At 40.2% G+C, this 21,789-nt stretch overlaps 2 protein-coding genes across 2 annotated transcripts; both read right to left on the minus strand.

Annotated features, from left to right (window-relative positions):
* Positions 1 to 78: 78 nt before the first annotated feature.
* evpla (envoplakin a) lies at positions 79 to 12,815 on the minus strand. Its single transcript, XM_079552762.1, has 22 exons — positions 12,679 to 12,815; positions 9,717 to 9,816; positions 9,442 to 9,596; positions 9,234 to 9,357; positions 8,846 to 8,980; positions 8,733 to 8,774; positions 8,462 to 8,623; positions 8,220 to 8,327; positions 8,041 to 8,136; positions 7,126 to 7,236; positions 6,683 to 6,829; positions 6,283 to 6,434; positions 6,107 to 6,204; positions 5,851 to 6,023; positions 5,521 to 5,687; positions 5,256 to 5,394; positions 4,968 to 5,161; positions 4,735 to 4,885; positions 4,576 to 4,659; positions 3,990 to 4,097; positions 3,822 to 3,914; positions 79 to 3,743 (listed from the first exon to the last, which is right to left on the minus strand). The coding sequence occupies exons 1-22, from the start codon at positions 12,726 to 12,728 to the stop codon at positions 348 to 350; spliced, it is 5,985 nt and encodes a 1,994-aa protein (XP_079408888.1). The 5' UTR covers positions 12,729 to 12,815; the 3' UTR covers positions 79 to 347.
* A 1,879-nt stretch (positions 12,816 to 14,694) lies between these two features.
* On the minus strand, positions 14,695 to 21,374 carry srp68 (signal recognition particle 68). Its single transcript, XM_079552773.1, has 16 exons — positions 21,226 to 21,374; positions 20,776 to 20,842; positions 20,406 to 20,519; positions 20,113 to 20,308; positions 19,740 to 19,822; positions 19,545 to 19,654; positions 19,393 to 19,472; positions 19,144 to 19,284; positions 17,451 to 17,549; positions 17,320 to 17,384; positions 17,087 to 17,237; positions 16,773 to 16,867; positions 16,556 to 16,685; positions 16,312 to 16,387; positions 16,188 to 16,240; positions 14,695 to 15,851 (listed from the first exon to the last, which is right to left on the minus strand). The coding sequence occupies exons 1-16, from the start codon at positions 21,311 to 21,313 to the stop codon at positions 15,624 to 15,626; spliced, it is 1,776 nt and encodes a 591-aa protein (XP_079408899.1). The 5' UTR covers positions 21,314 to 21,374; the 3' UTR covers positions 14,695 to 15,623.
* Positions 21,375 to 21,789: the final 415 nt, after the last annotated feature.

Genomic DNA, 21,789 nt, shown 5'->3' on the forward strand with positions numbered 1-21,789 from the left:
TAAGTCAGTATAATTTAGATTTATTGTTGTTCATTTCTTCATATAGTATCATACACATTGTAAAAGATATAACCCAAGAATAATACAATTTTTTTTTTCTTTTGTAAATGTCATTGCACCAAGTCCCAGGATTACTTCAGGAAACAATGCAGCATAGCTTGCATTTTACTTTTTGTATTTAAATTAAAACAAACCACTGCCCATATTTCAGTAAACAAAAGGGTAGCCATAGACCCAAAAGCTTTGCAGTTGTCTCCTGAGTTAGAGTACACTTTAATTCGTTTAATACATGACAAAATCAGTAGTAGCAAAGAATCACAAGCAACTGTTTAGTAAACATACTGTATCTAGAATCGTGCATATTTAGATGTGTAATTTGAAGAGTAGGTCTGTTCTTTGGAAGACGCAGGCAGCATGGGTAAGCCTGACTGTGGGTCTGTCTTGCAGCGTTCAAGAGCTTGCTTGTAGTTGATTTTCTCTTTTGTAATTGGGTCAGTGATATCTTTAGCGTAAGATGATTCTGACTGCAGTTCTCTTAGCAGTGTGCTGTCAATCATTTTGACACCAATAGCGTCCATTATGGACACTCTGCTGCCATTTTGTGGATCCACCAGTCCTCCTGTCAGGTGCTGTACCTCCATGTAGCGTCGGGCTGTGTCTTTTGGCATCCAGCCTTTTTGGATAGCTTCTCCTATGGACAAAACCTCTCTGGTCATCGGATCTTCAACTCCTGAAAAGGCCTTTTGTGCATTGAGCAACCTCTGTGTTTGACTCTCATCAATAAGGCCTCTGGACAGTGCTTTGTGAACTGAGCATTTGTCGTTAGTGGTGATGTCAATTATGCCCCCCGTGGCTGCTTGAGCTTCCAATAGCCTCTGGGCAGTTATGAGATCTATCATTTTACGCATGGTGGCACTGCGTATTGTGTAGCAAGTGTCAGTTTTAGTATCCATTACTCCAGCAACTGGGGAGATGCCTCTGACTGTGGGTGGGGCTGACTTGACTGTTGATGTTGTGCTGGGTATGATTGAGTTAAATGTGGTTTGTGTTGTTTGTCTTTTATTGTCACCTGCAACATGCAAAGCAAATTCGGAGATAGGCATCTTCCCTTCTTTGTACATTTTTAGGTTATACTCTGTCAACCGGCCTTCCTTCAGGGCATCTTTTATGGAGTACTGCTTGCCACTTTTTCGGTCTTGCAGCACAGTTGTTTCACCATCAGGCCCCATTGAGGTAATCTCCTCCCAGTCACACTCCAGCTCTTGCAGATGAATATACTGCTGACGATCAATGAGACCCTGTAAGTACGCATCATAAGGAGACATGTCCCGGCCTGTTTCTGGGTCCAAAATAGTGATCTTTGTGGAAACGTTTGTCTCTTTGGTTCGTGTTTCTGCATGATCCTCTTTTTGCAAGCTCAGTGTCAGATCTCGGATGATGCTGTCCTTTGAATGGATCTTGTCTTTCTCGTTAAGTATTTCTCTCTCCAGACGCTGGACGTCAGATTCCATCTTGACACTCTTCTGGCGGGACATCTGTGTCCTCTCACTCATGAGTTTGCTTTGCTGCTGGAAAGATAGGCTGACGTCATGACTCTTAGTTTCCAATGTCCTGAGCTCACGGATGAGGTTGTCTCTCTCTCTCTGCAGGGCATCTTTGTTCATGATGAGAGTCGTCTCCTCTCTTGATGTGCTGGTCTTGCTACTCTTGAGGAGGCTAATTCTATCAGTAAGCCGCCTGAGTTCATCTTCCACGTCCTGTCTGGCAAATCTTTGCTGCGTCACTTGTTCTCGGAGCCGCTCTCGCTCGGCTTCAACTGCCTGGTCCTTTTCCACACGCACCACCTCTTTGTACACGGTCTTCTCACCTGACTTCTCTTTCTGTAAAATCTCCAGCTTCACAGTGAGGTTACGAATCTCTCTTTGGATGCGCAGAACGTCGCTGGTTTCTTTGTCCATGTCGACCCTTAAGCCATTTGTCATCCTGTCCAGTTTTGGGTCCCTCTCCACCTTTAGCACTTCCTCCACAACAATGCTTTCTTCGACTGGAGGTGGGGCGTTTTCCAGCTGTGTGATGCGGAGTCTGATCTCTCGCAGCTCTGATTCGGCTTGAATTCTCTTTTGGCGCTCATCACTGTCTCTGAGGAGCCTCTCTTTGTCCGCCAACCTCGTTCTCAGCTGCTGAAGTTCAAGATCAACTCTACGCCGTGTCTGGATTTCCTCATCCAGATTCCTGCTGAGGCGGTCATGCTCCAAAGCTTGACGTGGATCCTTCTGTAAACGTACAACCTCCTTCATAACTATTTTCTCCTCTGGTTTTTGACGCTCAAGCAGGATATATTTGTTTTTCAAATCGTACACCATCTCTTCAGTGTTACGGCGCAACTGTGCTTCCTCCCGCACATTCTTCCTCAAACGATCGGCTTCTTTTTCCAACAATGGGTCGTTTTCATACTTAATAACTTCCCTTGTGACCAATTGAGTCTCAATCTTAGACTTTTCAATTTTCAATTCATCCCTCTCTTTCCGGAGCAGCAACACTTTATCTTGGAGAGAACTGTAACTGTTGTACAAGCTGTTGATCTGACTCCTTAGTCTTTGTATTTCTCTCTCATTCTCAGGACTGCGTTCCTCCTTGACCACTTCTTGGAGAACTTCCTTCAGCTCCACTTTGGGCTTTTGGGAACGTAGGTGATTTATCTCTGAGGTCATTTGAGGGCACTCTCGCTCCAGGTCACTGCGCTGCCTTGATAAATCCTGAATGTCCTTCCTCAGACGCACTATCTCTACCTCTGTGCTTGGGTCAATGCGGTAGATCTCATTAACTATTTCCTTTACCTCAATCCTTGGTTTATAGTGTTGGACATCTCTGTAGTGACTCTGCAGCTCTACAACCTCCCTGGACAAAGTGATGTTCTCTCCTCTCTCGTTTTCCAACTGCACCCGTAAGTTTTCTCCTTCTGTTATAAGTTCTGGATCCTGCTCAATCTTCTTCACTTCCTTAGTGATGATCTTGGGCGGAATGTTGGGAATGAGTCTTTCCAGAGTGTTGATCATGCTCCTGGTTTGAAAGATTTCCTCATTGAGCAAAGTGATCCTGTTGCCCTCATCAGAAATTTCTGTCTGAAAGGTTCTCACAGACTTCACCATCTCTGGATCCTGTTCCACTTTGACCACTTCCTTCTTGACCACTCGCTCCTTAATGACTGGCTTTTTTTGCTGTAAGATGGTAATCTCAGTTCTGGCATGAACTTGTTCTCCATCTCTTACACGAATCTCATCTCTAAACTTTGAAATTTCATTCCTCATTTTGGCAGCTTCTATGTCCAGCTGGGGATCTCTCTCAAATTCGGTCACCTCTTTGGTCACCAGTTTGCGTGGAGCGTTTTTGATGTTGTCCTCCACAATTGTGATCCTACTGTTTGTCAGTTCAATGTCACTCTGGGTTGTGGTGCGTTTCAGAGTCTCTTCATGCAAGATTTTTGTGAGATCCATCAAATCATTCTCAAGTTTGGGATCACGGTAATATTGCAGCACCTCTTTTTCCTCAACACGCTCAACACCTCTGCGACTCTTTAGGGATATCATCCTGTCTTTGAAGGATCTTAAATTGTTCTCAGTATAGCTGGTCCTTTCCTTTTCTTCGTCAAGCTCTTTCATCAAACCACTGACTTCATATGCACTTTTTTGATGACTTTCAAGTTGGACTTGTTGCTGGGCTACCAATTGAACCTTTTCTTCATTCTGCAGAGAAAAACACATCTTATGTGAGGATTCTTTTTATTCCGGCGCAAAACAAACTAACAAATTGCTCCCACCTACCTGTACAACCAGATTGCTGGCTAGATCCATTTGTTTTTGCCGCTGCATGTTTTCAGCAGTGGCTTCAGAGTAACGATTGAGTAGATTCTTTTCCTATAACATAGGATTATTTATTTTAGTTGTTTAAATACAACTTTCAATACCTTTTTTTGTTACACAATGTGATACCTCTCTTTGAATGGAATCGGAGAGAGTTGACAAATATGGTTTCTTTGCTACTGTGGTGCCAGTGTCTTCAAGAGTCCCATTGTATTTCTCAACATTGGTGTCATATTCCTGCAGACAAAGGGATGCATCATTCATGCTCATTTGAGAGAGATTTGAAGGATGGGAAAATGCATTGGATAGTTCAGGTCTTGATTATGAATGAATTTATAAAGCAAATCATTGAACATTTTTATGACACTTAACAACTTCCATTATGTGTATCATAAATAAAAGATTACTGTCAATAATTAATCAATAATTAAAACATAATTTTAAATATTTAGTATATTAAAAAAATAATAAAACATAATAATGTCAAATTACTGCTAATATTGATATGCAGCCGTTCGTTAACACATTTTATGTAATTAATTCCAGGCTGACATTTGCCAAAACAGGTTACATTTTTTTGTGGAATTGTTAGTGTTTGAATCTTAATTGAATCAAATGTTCAAGTATCCTCCCTTCCCATAGAACTAATTAAGTAAACTAATATATCTAAATACAAGACTTAAGATAATTCACTATGAAAAGAGGAAAGCTTTACATTGAGCAAACCCTGTAGGTCCTGGGACAGGTCAGACACTCTGTTAAGATCATCGCCTTTCCTCTTCAGGTCTTCCATCACACTCTGTCACAAAGTAATGAAATAATCATTTTATGATTCTGTATTTATCATCTTCATGACAGGCCAGAGTGGTTTTACCTCCTGAGAGCTTTTCTTTGCACTGATTTGGGACAGATCATCGTAGGGGCTTATCTCATTGTCTGGAATGTTTTCCAGGAAAGAGTTGAGAGATCTGCTGGTGCTCTGGAATTCCTGATTCTTGGTGCCAGCTTCTTGCAAAAGATTTTCTCTAAAAGACGAGCACAGTTGCAATTTTTCACATGAATATGTGGTTTCCAGTGCTTTCAATACATTGATCAACTTTAACTCACCTCTCGTTGAGTTGGTTGGCCACATTTGTGTAGCGGTTCTGCAGTTGTTTGACGTCTTTGCGCTGACGATAGATGTCGGGACAATACTCCTGGTAGCTCTGCTGCAGAGAGCTGCACAGTTGCTCTGTGAGCTCCAAGTCCTGGCTCAGCTTCTTCATGTCGCCCTCTGCCGCTGCCACATCCCTTTTCTGACTCTGAACATCCACATCATTATGAATTAAACCATTCACCGCGTACTAAATGTCAATCAACAAAACACATTTTTTTAAGGGAACAGCATGTCCTCACCTTAATGTCCTCAACACGCCTTTGGATTGCATTTGCATCATCAGTGATAGGGCCATCAGCACTTAAGTTTCTCTCCAAGTGTGACACAGTGCCATCCACCTTCTTAATCTGCTGCTCCAGGTTTAAGGATGCATTTGCTCTAATGAACAAAAAAAACAATATTGCTTGAATTCCATTTTCAAAAGTAAGTTGTCATTTTCATGCTCGTATTTTATGTGTGCGTTTATGTGTTTTATCCTCAAAGACAGTTACAAGACTCATGTACTTTTTAGCATAGAGGTCAGCAAGGCCGGCGAGGTCGTCCTGTTTGTTGTTGAAGGAGGACAGTTGTTGAGGCAGCAAAGAGGAGGCTCCGCTTGAGAGCAGTGGCTTCATATCGGCCTGGGCTGCCAGTTTCTGCTGCTCCAAGTCCTTCAAGGCTTTAGCAGCCTCCTGAAAACGGGAAAAAACAGGCACAGGCAAATTAAATATGTCTCATATCCATGTTTATTAACTTGAATTTAGCTATTTTTGAAGTTTGAAAATTAGACATGCAAACACTTTGTATTCCTTTGTCTTATACAGCTCTTTATTTTTAATTATATCTTCTGCTCACCTCCTGATCTCTCAGCCTCTTGGCAAGATCCCCAGTTGGGTCTGACCGGCTCAGAGGGTTTCGCAGGCGACTCAGCAAGTCTTCTTCAGCTTTAGCTAAATCACTGTCCAGTTTATTAAGCTGATCAGCCAAGGCGAGAGCTTTGGGGTCAAGGGGGGCAGATGACACCGGAGCTGAAAGAAAAATCAAAGTACACGTCAAATATGATAAACTACGGATAAATTACAATGCCATATTGTACAATGTCTATACAAACCTGCTTGTTGTACACTGGCCAAATCTTTTTTATGGTTTTTGAGGGATGCTTCTACTGCAGCTCGTTTTTTCTTAATGTCTGCTAACTCAGCGCCCAGCCTAGGAAAACAGAATTATATTCCAAAAAGTCTGAAATTTTTCACGTTTGTTGCAGTTGCAAACATGCTCTGCACTCACAGGTCCACTTTGTCAATAGCTTCTGGATCAGGTGGTGGGATCTGGAAGCACACTCCAGGGAGGGTCTGTGCTCTGCCTCCAGCCGAGATGACATTCCAGTTTTCATCGGAGATAGATTTCACTGTGAGCTTCTCTCCTCTCGACAGGGACGCCTGAAAAATAAAATAAAAATTAAGTTCTGTTTGAGCCTTTTTACTGATTTGTACATTTTGCAGCTTGTCATGTTTGTTCCTGCAGTGAAAACTCTTTTTCAGTACAGCCAAATAAAATCAAGAGTTAATTATATAAATGTAACAGAAGATGGTAAAGAAATACCACATGAGATAAATAAATTGTGCATCTAAGGTTACCAGAACTTGAACACAAACTACAAGAGACACATAAGTTGTCATTGTCTTACATTGTTCTCGTCCCAGTCACACAGAGACTCTGCAGTGACTGGACGGCCAGAGGTCCCGCGGCGCAACTTCAGGGGAAAGATGGTGGTGCTGCGCCTCCTCAGGTCGGCCAAAAGCTGCTCACTGTTGAGCACATCCTTCTCCTCTGCCTTCAGAACAACATGCACATTGTTTATTTTTGTGAACCATACAATTTGACATGTCATGTTCTTTCATTAACCGTGGAGGATTTTCACTGCACAAACGTTGAAAGAAGTACTAGCTGCTGTATGAACAAAACAAAACTTTAACATAATTTTGCCATTATAAATAATATTTTCAAGACACTGCAAATGCTTTATATCATAACAAACGTGTAAATCTACCAGTATTTGGACAATCGACGAATATTAAACCCCAAAATACAACAATACAATATTCTAGGTCCTTGTAAGGTGCACTGTACCTCTAGCTGCATCCGTGTCTCATAGTTGCTCTTCTTGCTGATTGTCTTTGGATCCAAGGTGCTGTTCAGTCTGGATAGTGTTTCAGATAGTTGGTCACAGTCCATTTGGTACTTAAGTTCACAAAACACAGCACAAAATAAAATATGTGTTAACCAATGACGTCTTCTACAGGTTTCATTATCTTTATTTTAGGGGTACTTCATGTCTTTTTGAGTCCTAGTGTGATGGAGAACGCTTTATACCACTTTGAAAATAGTTGGCCCCAAAATGTGGCGGAACGTTTACTTCCAGGAGCTAAACAACATGATATATAAGCAACACTTCAATCAATTTAAGGATTTTACTGTACGTTTTTAAACCTCCTAATGGACTGGCACCCCCTATCTCTATCCTCTTAGTGCACTGCTGTTATAGGAGGCCTTCGGTGACCAAGTTGGTTTCTTAGGGTGCCATCTACTGGAGAGGGCGCAAATTACATATTTTGTTCATAATTCTTATTTTCAATTCAATATCGTGTTGTATAGTGTACTACAGCTATATAAGTCCCATAAGGCTTTGTATTTGCCTCCCCTCCCCAACTTCCGCTTCTGCTTGTACAATTCTGTGGGTTTGGTATTAGGGGAAAGTGAGGCCAGACTGGCTACAGCTGGCTGACTGATCTGACTGATTAGTGATCATTCGAGGTCTAAAGCAAAGAGCACAGGGGACAGAGCTTTTGTAGCAGGCCCCCGCACCTTTTCTGCACTGCCCTTCGGCACAGACTTTGTTTGTCTTTTACGTATGTATGTATGTAAGTTGGGCAATATTTTTAGCTGTTTATCTATTTGTAAAATATTAACTTGTACAGCACCGTGAGGCAAAATCTACTGTCCTGTCTCAAGAAAAAAAGAAGCTAGAAATACTGAAAAAAACACCTTTCTGTGTTCCTCCACATTGTCCAAATGTGTTTCCTGACAGATGCACAGGTTGAGGAATTGCTGCCACTCATTCCGAACAGAATCTCTCTGCGCCTGTAAATATGACACAAATGGCAATCGTTCTTTTAAAGTCGTTTCAGACTTCAAATTTGTCCATGCGGGCGGGGGGACTGTACCGTGATGGTTGGGGTGGCAGGGTGCTTCAGCTCGATGAGTCTGTCTCCTTCATCTTGAAGTTTGTTCACCTCAGCTTCATGTGACAACAGACTGTTGTTTTTGAAGTTCTGATGGAGAAGAATAATCAGTTTTATCTAAACAATGTTTTTGACCATCAAATAATGTTTAAGAATCTCAAGGCCATAAGTCCTTTATTGATAGGGAAGGTGAAAAACTCCTCTAACTAAACAGTTGATCTGACCTCGTACTGCCTGCGGACGTCGGGAGGGTCAACCATACGATCACTCCAGTCTTGCTTCTTGATCTTATCCTGCTCTTCCTGTAGAAAAGTCAGTTCCTTGTTGCACCCCTGCATGTACTCATGCAGGCTGGACAGGTAATGCCCGCGCCATTTGGAGGTGTCCTGGAAGGTAGAGGAATAATGATACATTATATAAATGAAGATAAAGGACACATTTTTATTCTTGATGTACATTTTCTTATGTGTAAAGAGTCATAAAACCCCAACTCACCACAATATTGTTATACCGTTTCTTCATGGCTGTGTATTGTTCCTAGAGGAAAAGACAAAATGAAACTCATCATCATGTCTGTAACAGAGTAGGCGGTTCGGGTGTGCACTCACCTTGCTGCCGGCGGAGCTGACGCAGAGCTGGGAGCTGTAGGCCTCCACTTCTTTGTGCTGAATGTTGTGAGCAGCAATCTGTTGCTCCAGATCGGCCATAGTGGGGCCGTACTGATTGTTATCTGCTAGTTCTTTCTAAAGAAATGCAGGAAAAGAGGGATTTAATGATGTGAGAGTTTTTTTTTTTAAACAAGCATTGACTAAAACCTGTTTATTTCTTAATCAGAATCTTAATTGATTGTGCTGGCCTACGCATAATGCTCAGAACAACTCCCCCAATGTATGAAAACTAACAAAATTGCACAAACCAGATAATTTCCAAAAACATACTCTAATTTTGAGGGAGGCTTAAATGAATGAATAAATGTCTCTTCAGTAGAAGACTTACTTGTTTCATGTCAAAAACAGATCCCCATTGAATCCTTGGCATAAGGGACACATCGTCGATCTGTTCGTAGATGTCTCTGTAGACGCCACAGTCCTTTAGCCAGCGGTCGTGTAGAAGCTTAACGCTGCCAAACACAAGAACAAACAATTTATTATCAATTCAAGAAATACTGTACCTTTATGCTTGCTTGCAGCTACTGAAAACGTACTCTGTCTCGATTTCTTTAGCCTGTGGATGTTTGAGCTTCTTGGCTTTGTCAATGTCCAGGAAAAGGTCTTTGAGAAGACCCTCAGCCTCACCAAGCTTAATTGAGATTTCATCCTGATGTTGGAAGGGCAGCTCCTGCTTCTCATTTTTGTCATCCTGAAGATACCAGTGATAGCTGTAGTTACTTATTGTCAAAACAATTTTGTCTATACAAAATATTGGCAATATTGCGAAGAAGACAACAAGATATTATTTCAGTGTTCATTGAACTCATACCACTTCAAGCAACTGTTCAGAACGCAGGATGTCCTTCTCCACCTGATCAGCATTTTTCTGCATTTGGGAGATCAGCATGGCCAAGGCACTGGCCTGGCCCCTGCATAAAGAAGAGGACATGCGACTTTAGTGTGACTGTACTGTTGAAATATATGGTTTACAATACTTCAGAAGACATTAAAACACTCTTGTAGTGCAGTGTCACTGAACCATTGCAGGTACAAAAGGAAGTGAGGTTAGGCCACGTTTATCTCTACAGCTGCCATCACTTAGTTACACTGGCTGGATTTATTTCTCACAAACAAGGGCATTTCCTTCGAAATTCTATCAATATGAGAAATCCTGAAACAAGCCGCTTATTTACTTATTAAGTTCTTATTTAATAGAGCCATATCGATAAACATCTGCAATAAAAGTGTAAATATTACAGATTATAAGCAAAATGATAAATACAAATCTAATTTGGGTTAAACAGAATATGTACACAAAACTATACGATTGCACTTTATCTTGACCAAAGCTTGTAACAGGTTGCCATGAGGGCTGGTCTGTGTCAGGTCAGCCTGAAGACAGATGATTTTCAGCACAGGAGACACACCTATATCGTGCCTAAAATGCTAACCATTCCTCCGTGACTACACTGTCACTCCCTCTTCCACTATGTGCAGCTCCCCGTCAATGGCTTTTGCCTTTTGCAGTGTTGGGCAAAAGGCAAACCAGTAATTTGGACTGGGAGGGAGGTGAAACTTGCTCTGGCACAGACAAACGAGCTACACCCACAAAACCTTACTCAATAAGAAATAAAACTAGGCATACAACTTTTATAAAGTTTCAGTGCAATATAAGAGATATTAAAAAAGAGTTAGTACTAGTTTATATTGTGTAGATTTGTATGATCAAATCAAGAATCAAACATCCAGATTGATCACCAATATAAAATCTTAATTGATAGGACTGTATAATACATTATATTTGTGATGGGATAAATAAATATATGATTGATTTAAAGCTAATTCAGATACTGTAACAGTTAGGAATCTTTTCTGTAGATTCAGTTGCCTTCATTTAAAGAACAAAAGCTACTGTTATTATTACACCTTTAATATTGTTAAAGATTCTGCTCATTATGTGTAAAATCCAATATGTTATAATTGGGAAACACTTTGAAAACAGATTGTCTTTAAAGTTAATTTAAAAAATGAATTTAACGTTGGAAATCTACAGTAATTCTTACAACTTGTGATTCATAGTGTCCAGTACAATGTCTGGTTCAATGTAAAAAGATATTTAGAGGTGAGGGCTTCACATTGCTTTCCTACCATCTACAGTCATGGTATGGTTTCAGTAAGCTTTTTTCTACTCGAGTACAATGTCTGGCTCATTGAGAGTAACCTCACTATGTTTAAGTAATGCTTAACGTGTATCATCCAGCAAACACACATTTTTCATTTTTCATTCATGAATGTCTCAATGAGATCTCCCCCAGTAGCAAGTGAAGTCGGCCTGTCAGACGTGGCAGAGGCCTTACAGAGACAGTCCTGTTCCTGCTCACTCAAGCCAACAATGGCCAGTAATAGATTATCATTATGTAGTTGAGCAGTCCCCAACTTTTTTAGTCTAGAGACACTTACTTGAGAGATGTCTTAAGGTCTGCTAGTTGTTTGTGCATGAAACCAAAAAGGTAAATGCACAGTTTTTTATTTCAAAAATGTGGTATTAAAAATACTTTAAAATGTTCAAAACATTGCTAAAGTAATAAATTGTAGTACCAGCAATTATCAATATTAAATTAGTATTGTGTAAATGTGTTGGGAAACTCTGGCATTATCATTGGAGACTGAATCTCGGATCTGGAGAGTCACACACAGAGACCATTGTGGAAAGCCTGATGTGTTGAAGAATCTACTTGTATGAAGCCAAGCAGGAATGATGAGTGATGAGTGTGGGTGTGCTAAATACTTTTGTCTGGCTTACAAACGCTCAGCAACATTTTTGGCATGGATAAAGATTCGATTTACATAGTAGCTGTACTGCACCAAAAGGTCAAAGTCTATATTATTTTCATTTATAGAGTCAAGTGACTTGAAAAACAAATATTTATGTGCAAAATGGTAGATTACAGTCATCTGTAGACATTAATATAAAATGTGTATAAACGTGTGCACCAAAAGTGAAATATTTACTTTTACCAATAAAATCAGTGTCAAAATGAATGATCACTGATCTTCAAATGACTAAGGTAGCATGACTTATGTTTAATGAACTGAGACCAACACCCACATGATGGAAAGAAACCAGTGGAGCAGTTGGGCCAGGGCAGGGCTGGGGCGAGGTCACCCCACAGGACAGTCAGTTACTATGACAGCAATGTGACAGAACATACCGGGACATCCCTCCAGCTTTAAAAGGAGGAATGAGAAGAATGCTTTTTCATAAAACTTTAGCAACAATTTAGGTCCTTGTAACTCTCACCAAATTGATTTGAATCAAATCTAATGTCAGTAGTTTTTAAGTAATAGCACTCATTGTACTACTCACAGGAGTATGGGTTTAAAATACCCTATTACAAAGGTATCATACCATCTATGTTATCACTACTGACTTACTTACTAATACTTTTCTACATGTCGTCCATTTTTTTCATTTGAGTGTTGCCTGTAATGGGAAAATCTGATCTCAAAGACACAGAGATGGCTATGCAACCGTCTCACACAGTCGCACGCACACACGCCGCAGTCACCACAAAGGATTAAAAAGTATTTACACATGATTTTCTAAGTCTTGTAAGTCATCACTTACACTCAGCTAAAAATAAACCATAGATCTTGGTGGCTCAGAGAGAAAGAGGACATTCATTGAGACACAGAAATATGACACAGTAGTTGGCAGAGGGAAAACAGGCAAACAGGGGACATGACCGAGATACAATGTCACCACAAATGACAATAGAGACAGAACTCACTTCTTCCCCGACATCTTCAAGGTGTTGTTCTCCTTATTTTTCTTGAGCATCTTGGCGGTTGTTGTGGGCCAAAGCGAGGTCCCACGTAAATCTCTTCTCCTTCTGTGCTCTGGTGTTGGCCCGGTGGCTATGCTGTCCAAGTCTCAAACAAGCTCTCCTTCAATGGAACAGGGTTAAACACTGGCAGCTCCTCCCAGACAGGTTAACAGTGTGTCACCGCCCAGGAGTCCACAGGACCGGCCCAACCTGTTCCCTCCACTCTCACCTGTAGCAGGGCCCTGCAGCTAAGCATAGGCCCCTGGACTGCAATGGGCACAGGAAGCACATTGTTAATGGTAAAAAAAAAAAATGCACAGCCTGTTTATGGATTTAAATTGAACATAAACTCTAATTGTAATTGAGATGTGAGGAGGCAAATGTAAATATTAACATATTTTGTGATGTGATTGGATAATGGACCTTTATTAATATACTTATTAAATTTGATCGTTTTGTATAGCACAATATCACAACAGGAGTTGCCTCACAGGGCTGCACCAAACATTACAACCAAACAAAACAATGTATTGTCCAGGCAAATGTAGTGTCCAGGCAAACATAATGTCCAGGTAAGCGACGGCGCAGATGGAAACGTACCCGTCCTTAGACCTCCTACATGTCAAGGAAAAACTCAAAACCCCAGTTTGAGAAAAGAGAAACGTCAGGGACAACTACAGGAGAGATCCACTCCCATGGACGGACAGGCAGATAGACCCTTTAACCACTTTATTAATTAGAAATAACAAATCAAGGTCAATAAACAATATATTGTGTGTTTTACTTTCTCAGTGCTTTGTTGACAAGGAGTAAATTATTTTGTCAGATCAGTGGAGCAGATAATGTAAACATCTTACAATTTCCCGCAGGCTATTGTCTGCAAAATGTTTTCCAAATAGATTTTCAGTTTATTCAGTGATGGCAATTGAAAATGTCAACTCTCTAAAGCTAATGCATATATATTTCTTTCATCTTTGGACTGAATTTCAGTGACACTCAGACTGTCTCTGTTACAAACATACAGTGTGTACAGTCAACACTGACCAGTAGTTTGCTAGACTCAGAACATCAGGCGCAGGAAAACCCACATTGATCACATTTGCATATGACAAATGAATTTGGTCCTTCAGAGGGCCTTATCTGGAGCTTATCGACAACACACAACTGAGACAGGAATGCTGTCAGAGCAGCCGAGTGATAGGCAGAACCAGGTCCATCACTCACTGACAAAGCTCTCTGAAACTAGTCTTTATAATTAGTATTAGATTTATATATCAACTGTGGTGAGCCACACCAAATGATTTAACCAGTGTATTTAAAAGTTTTTAAACGCTTTTACTTATGCTGTACAATAAAGGACGAGTGCTGCTTGAGATTACATGATTGAAGATATTAATGAAATAATGGAAGTACAAATCACCTATAACATTGGTACATTTTGGTGGCACAGTGGTGGACTGGTTATGGCTATTGCCTCACATCAAGAACATCCTGAGTTTAATCTCTGACCACGTGAGGCCTTTCTGTGTGGAGTTTGCTTGTTTTCCCCCCGATGCCTGCACAGGTTTCTCCTTCCACTAACGTACATAATGCAATATCCAGGATGAATGAGTGGCCACAGGGATCACTCTAGATCATACACCTGAACGCACACAAAATGCAACAATATGACCTGATTTTACAACTGTAAAAAGACGTGTAATACTTTTGTCTCTCTAAAATACAAGACTGATCTGAGTGATTAGTAAGTTTTGAGGACGCGTGAGTCACGGTGAAACGTCAGAACAATTGGTATTGACACCAGTGAAACACAGATACTCCTGAAACTATTCATACTTTTGATACACACACAAAGTAAATCTAAACACACACACCCTTTTACGGCATTCGTCCACACCCCACAACAAAAGGCGCAGTCGCAACACTTCCGTCTGAAACATTTTTCGGGAGAAAAAATAATTTAACAGAACAGAATTGGTGCTCGGTAAACTAATTTTAATTACGGCAAAAAATGAAAACATTACATTCTTATTTCTTTGCCTCGGTTCCTGAAAGTGAAGGAAAATGGATGCTTGTCAGATACAGCAAAACCATAAAAAGAAATGAAAACATTGATATTAGATATATCAGTTAGAGGAGTAACATGTCGGATAGTGACTCAATCAAGGAGCCAGTTTCAGGGCTGGATCAACAAATAGCCAGTCAAAAGGAGAAAAAACATTTTGACATGATTTCTTAAAAGATCAAAAGCGTAATTGGACCCACTGACATTTTACAGCATTAAGAGATATTAAAGCATGTTCTTCTGCATTTCATTTTTAACCCATTACAAAATCCATCTACAACATACTTTCTATAGAATTAAAAAGAATCTGCAATTATAAACTACAAGAAGGTAGAATGTTTTACTCTTAAATGGCAGGCTAGAATTTATTCATGATGCTCAGTGTTCAATTCATGAAGAGGCAATGAAATACACTTTAAGGTCCGAACAAATGGAGCAACATGAGTTGAAGAGAATTTTTTTTGCTGAGCACATATTGAGAATACAGTTTCAGAGGCGCTTTAACCAACAACAACAAAACAATATAGGGTTGTTAAGCAGGATTTCAGTAAAACCATAGTTGGGACATTTGCAGAACGGAAAGCCTTTGATATAAGTATAATAATATTGGAAGATGCCATCCTGCCCAGAGTCAAAAAAGGCAGAACATTTGACTAGATGTCCACTTGAACCAAATTCATCTTCCTTGAATACATGAAACTATATTACCTTCTACTTCTGCTTTATCCCCAAGAAATATGTGAGGTATTAAATTAAACTTTTAAAAATATGACCTGGCAACTGTACCAAGCAGGCTTCTCTGTGTCAAGCTCAAGGTGAGATGGCTGTGTGGTTCGAGTTTGATTTAGCTGCCGAAGCCAAAGATGTTCTTGAAGTATCCGGTCAGGCCGCCCTTGCCCTTCTGCTCTACTTTGTCGTCAAGCGGCGGGAAGGCCACGTGATTTAGAGCGAGATCAAAAAACAGAGGCTTGCACGGGATTGGCTGGAAGTCGGGAGGGAAATTCACCAGATTGGGCTGTTTCCCAACGAGAGTTGAGTCGAGGCGGAAAGTGTCCAGGCGATCACACAGGGGCTGCGAAGTAAACCATTTGGATTTAGTGCATGACATTGTATAAGGAAGCCAGATCAGTAGTTCTCAAACGTTTGAATTAACACCTCAGAATATTTGACCCTCAAAGTACACTGGGTCTAGATCAGGATCAGATAAGGACTTAACTTGGTCTAAATAGAACCCAGTTGGACTAAACCAGAACACCTACATTAAATGTATTACTACAGCATGAACAAAAATATTTCTAAAGTCTAACATTTCAGATGACCCCGAGAACCAACTGAAGAAGTACCACAGATTGAGAATCAGTGATGTAGGTTATGTTTGACGCTTTGTTTATTTATACAGAATTCTTACCGTGATGTCCTTAACCTGTGACTGAGTTGGTGCTTCAACAGCTTCATCAGTATCTAAAAGAAAAGACACGCCAACAATTTAGCAGCAGACCCTAGAATGTTAATTTGTTACAAATGTAACACACCTAAAATGGCAGCAGCTTGAAGAGAGTATTTTTCAGCATTGACTTCAGCAATAAGTTCCTGAACATCGGGCAAGTCCTACACAAAATAAAATACAATGAGAACTTGAAGATCAAGATTTAAGACCCTTTAAATTTTAAGTAATAATAATAATAATAATAAATTTTATTTATAATGCACTTTACATTTGACACCAAATCTCAAAGTGCTACAGCATAAGTGTTCAATGGTTGAATCCAAACAAACCTTGAGACTGTTGTTGAAGCCCTTGGCTTTTGACTGGACCTCCTTAGCGTATTTTAGCACCCTTTCATACAGAACTAGAGCCTCGCTCCATTTCTTAACCAGGACATAAGACTGGGCTATAAAGAAACACCTGTTTAAAGTCAAATAAACAAATACACAGCAGTGGTTAAAGAGGGATTGTCCACAATGCAATACTAAGTTTAACATGAAGACAGACCTGTATGCTTTGTAGACCAATGTCTTCAGTGACACCTCCTTTTGAAAAGTGTGGTCATCCTCCAGGCCTTGCAGAGTGGACAGCTCAGCCAAACTCTAAGGAAAAGAAAAGGATTAAAAATAATGCCATTGCAAGACGAAGTGAGAGAAAGTGTCAAACAAGGTGAGGTTCACACTTCCACTGTTGACAGCACAAGGTAAACACCAACCACTATGCAGAAACATTTTACTATGGCTGCTAAACATTAATGCAGAATTGTTCACTGTGGGCGAGTTCCTGTGTTTACACAGGAACTCAAGCCATCTGTTTTGTACCTGCAGGATGATGTCATAGAGTCGAATGAGGTCCTGTGGACGAGGGCCTCTCTTCTCATCAACCTGTGGCTCCTTCAGTTTGGCCTGAAGTGTATGGGCCATGCTCTCATTTCTCTTTACCAAAGTACACAGCTTAATGTAGGTAAGGTAGCTGGGTGCACAGAGAGTAAAGCATTGTTGGATGCATAATGCTTTGAAAATCAAGGTGTTTATAACCTTAAATGTACAATTACCTATGCAAGAATTGCATATTGGACACCTTTCCGCTTTCAGCTTCAGAGCTTCGGTCTCGCTGCTTCTGCAGAGATGAAATACTGTTACATAGCATGCTTTACGTTTATGCGGTTTACCTTAAATGACATACCGCTTCAGTTTTCAATTCCTCTCTGACAGCTTGAATGGTGTCTCTGCATTCAGCCAGCAAGGTCTCATAGAGATGCTCTTTGGTATCCTCATTCGCTGTCTAAATGGAAGATTATCGATTAATTAAATTACAATATAATATTTTTCAAAAGAAGGCATTTTTCCCCAATAACCAAACACACAATTGCAAAGTTCGAATTGCTCATCCACATGCTGCACTGAGGTTTTAGAAATATTAGATGTAGCAACACTTATGTGTTTTACACAGCTTTTAAGTTTCTTATGAGTGAGATGTGGAAAAGACAGGCTTTCTACAGGAATGTGACTCTAGCAAAAAAGAAAGACAAAGACTGGAATGTGGTCCAGCAGGCTGCTGCTGACTCCAATGTAATAAAAATGCCAGACCAGACAATGTCATGAACTTCAAAGAAATGCAGTAACTAAACTAACTTAGACAAAACCTTTCATAAATGTGTTGATTTGACCTGACCAGTCCATGTGTGAACATGACTTAGTGTAAGACAAAGTAATGCGTTTGGTCCCTTTCAGATGGAAGAGGAATGCAAAGAAAATTCCTCATAGTAAAGGCTGACAGACGTGTCAAAGGGCTGCTATCATCCGCCTAGAGGGCTGATGTTACTTAGCGCCATACGCTGGTGCCAACACCCAGGTGACACCTAGCACATCCAGTCAGACCGGTTAAGCATCTCCTGTTGTAAGGAGTACATTACCTACAACTTGAATTATGTGCCACCACCACCTGGGACCCGCTTAGGACAAGGGTATGGTTGGTAACATCTGACAACAGTTCAAGGGGCAGTGTATCAACTATGCTTCACAATCTGGGATGGAGAGGGATCATTTGCATCTCGTACTGATGTATAAATTACCAATCAGCTGGAAGCAGCGCTACCGACCACATAAGTCAATACAACCCAGTACAAGAACTCTTTTTCCACACACCAATCCTGAATGCAAAAGCCTACCATGTGAAATAGTCTAGACAATTTGAAAAGTAGGCATTAATAACAAGCATAGTCAATTTCCCACCTCCACTAGGAGTTTCCTAATTAATCGGCCAGTATCAAATCCACAGGAGAAACGGAACTGATTACAGAAGGAATTGAGTAAAGGAAATACTTAAGTATAGCCTAGTTTCAATTAAGTCCGAAATATTAAAGTGGTCTTGGTGAATACTCTATATTGGCCCAAAACGATAAAAATAATAAAATCTATGGTGAAAAGGAAAGAATCCTGGAACTTTATCAGGGTAATTATAATGTATTATAAGCACTCTTGATAAGGATCATCTGCCTAAAAAGACGAGCAGGGTGTGTCTTATTTACATGATGTGTAAAATGCTCAGAATGCAGTATGGCTGTGGCAAACGTTGCATGCCACAGACCTGAGTAGCATTGGGTGTGCTAGTATAAGCCCTGCAGGATTGACATTCCTTTTTATGAACGGACAATTAAGGGGCGGACTTTGAAAGCAGTGCGTCACCTAATGAATATTTAAGGAAATTAATTGTATAGAATATTTTGTTGTTGACCTCGGATTAATTAAATATGAACTAAATAATATAAAAAATTGGGCCGATGCACTTGATAGAACAACCAGTGAGTCTGACTGCTTGAAGACAACAACAAAAATCTGATTAAAAATGACAGTTGATCATAAAAGACGAGACTGACCTGAGCAATAGCAGCTTCGTTGTCTGCTAGACCCAATAAAAAGATTCGAGCCTTATCAATCTTGACGGGGACAGTTCGCCCTCGCCATTCCACCTCACTCATGGTGGCTGCTTGCTTAGTCCTTGCCTGAGTAATAAGAGTCTATAAAATGGATAATAAAACAATATGTTAAGTATGTAGTTTATATTTTGACTCTTACAAAGATCACAAATGAGACGTAAAGACATCCTTAGCTTTAAATACGGTTACCTCTAGTTTCTCAGCCATCATGCCGCCACCACCTCCCGTCAGTCTCATCTGCATCAAGTCATTGATGGCGTTCTGGTCACCTACAAATCATCAGACATGATAGATCTGAAAACTGACTCACACGTGGTTCACCGTTCCATCATGCTGCTTACCAATGTTATAAGCACAGTATCGAATATTTGGTGAGATTTCATCCACACGCTGGCGATACAACATGGCCATCTCCTCAGTGAAAGCACTGGCCAGCTTCTCATAGATGGTTCTGAAAAACATCAGCAAAAGATGTCGTAGGCCTCAATTAACAAAAGAGCAGCATAGATAGCAGGATATGGTAATTGCGTACATACTTGCACTTATTGAAAGCCTCCATAGCACGCTTCCATTCTTGCAGTTCAAACTCAACCATACCAGTGAGATAAGCTGTGTAAGCCTACAGTAACAAAAATATGTCAAATATATCATGTTTCACAAACATCCATCAAAACCATCCCGTGTTTGTACCCTTAGTGAAGCGTCTATTAGTATCTTGAAAAGCCTATACAAGTGTTATGTATTTATGTGAACCTCAAGAAGCATTGTTATTGTTGCAAGAATAACCAATGGGGATCCGTAATAAAGATAAAGATATATTACCATAATCGTCATTATTTTGAGTCTAATAACAATCAGGACACAGAATTTGGCCCCTTGTATTTAAATATCAACCCCCTTTAAACCTACTTGTGCCTCCAATTTAGTCTTTGCATCAACACGTTGGCTTTCACAGAGCTTTTCCAGTCGCTCACTGTGCTTGGCAGCCTTGCGCAATCTGGCCAGTAGATGGAACCGCTTTCTCGGCTCTGTATTAGCCTCCTGTTTCAACTGCATGGCATAACTCCATGCTCGTTCAGCCTCCATCAGAACTATCAAGAGGTATCTGAAAAGTAAATGAGTGGTTATAACAACATATAGAGCATAAACATCCCTTTTGTTCTCCACCATGAGTACTACTTGCATTGTAATTCAAATCTCACCTGCTGTCAGAGATCATTTCCACAGTAATTTTCTTTCCCACAAACTTATGTCGATTGCCCATCTTGAATCCAAGAGTCTTCCGCAATCTGCGCAACCTTCGAGAGCAGTATCCTCTAAACATGAAGACAATCAAGAATACTTTTTTTTACAACGTGTTTGACCATTAGCCATATGGCAAAGAGAGCAATCATCACATTACAGCACTTCGACTCATACTCATAATTTTTCATCACGAATGGTATAGCCAAGGTCATTAGCAATTGACATTTAACAGTCATTTAGACATGGCGTTCATATGATAATGTGGTGGTGCACAAACCTGTTATTACCAAGAGAGTAATGAATTGCTAACAGCAGGCCAAATCTCACCTGTATCTCTGGTAGTCTCCGTGTCTGAGGCCATGCTGCTGCTGTGACTCCTTAATTACTTGCAGAACTGTGAAGAATCTGTTAAGGATCTAACGCTTGCATTCATAAAGCGTTTTGCTTTATCAATGTGCAGCATTTCTGATCACTAGCTACAGAGAATCCATAGTTACAGTCAACAGAACACCCTGTGAATAGAGTACACTTCGTCCCGAACACAGTGAATCAAATCTTTACAACATTATAAAGCAACGTTTACATAGTCCCAGTGATCCTGCTTTTACTGTATATACTTTATTTAACCCTTTAGTACAAAGTCTCGGTATGACACGTCGCCTTAAAGGGCTAGCCTTATCCCATGTAGTTAGCCAGTAGCTAGCTTTAGCTTTCCACTCCTCAACGCGACTCCGACAAACAATTGAAAGTAGCAGCATCTCATTTCGTAAAGGATACTTTCCAATCCTAGACCACCGCCTGGTGAATTTTCTTTATTTTCATCCGTTGGTGAAACTTTGGCTTCGTTTTGCTTGTCTGCGGCCATCTCTAAATGCTAAGCTAAGCTGCACACATGCCCCGAAGAGAAGCGACCACAGGAAGGACCAATAACGGGACGGGGCAGGGAGTGCTGTCAAATACCGCGAGATTACATTGCGAAAAAAAAACAAAAAACTTGGGAAGCTTGTTTTTCAAGGAAAAAAGGAAGGAAAAGAACAATTCCCATTAATAGAGTAAAAAGTAGATTTTTTTTGCCGTTTCCATTTTAATAATCCTTCACAAGATGAATAATAAATGAAAGAAAACAAAAAACCGTAGAGGTTTTAATCAGCTTTTTACAACATAAAGATTTCGGCCCACCAAATAAGTACAAAATATATATACACATACAGTATATAGTAAAAATATATAGTAAAAACGTAATTGGATAAAAGCTAGGATTGCCATAAAGCAGTATAGAAATGACAAACCAAGAAAGTGTGGATGCCAACTTTCTGTATTGGCAGATTCACATTTTGAAAT

Source organism: Gobius niger, assembly GCF_951799975.1.
Source record: "Gobius niger genome assembly, chromosome: 3".
Taxonomy (NCBI): Eukaryota; Metazoa; Chordata; class Actinopteri; order Gobiiformes; family Gobiidae; genus Gobius; species Gobius niger.

What these genes read in the sequence shown, in the direction of transcription:
- evpla (XM_079552762.1), bottom strand. Translation starts at nt 12,728, where the DNA reads ATGCTCAAGAAAAATAAGGAGAACAACACCTTGAAGATGTCGGGGAAG. An exon ending in TCAGCTCCGCCGGCAGCAAG is followed by an intron (nt 8,775 to 8,845) that starts GTGAGTGCACAC and finishes CTTTTCCTCTAG; the next exon opens with GAACAATACACAGCCATGAA. An exon ending in CTGCCACCCCAACCATCACG is followed by an intron (nt 8,137 to 8,219) that starts GTACAGTCCCCC and finishes TCATATTTACAG; the next exon opens with GCGCAGAGAGATTCTGTTCG.
- srp68 (XM_079552773.1), bottom strand. Translation starts at nt 21,313, where the DNA reads ATGGCCGCAGACAAGCAAAACGAAGCCAAAGTTTCACCAACGGATGAA. An exon ending in GGAGACTACCAGAGATACAG is followed by an intron (nt 20,520 to 20,775) that starts GTGAGATTTGGC and finishes CTTCATGTTTAG; the next exon opens with AGGATACTGCTCTCGAAGGT. An exon ending in TGATGGCTGAGAAACTAGAG is followed by an intron (nt 19,285 to 19,392) that starts GTAACCGTATTT and finishes TCCATTTTATAG; the next exon opens with ACTCTTATTACTCAGGCAAG.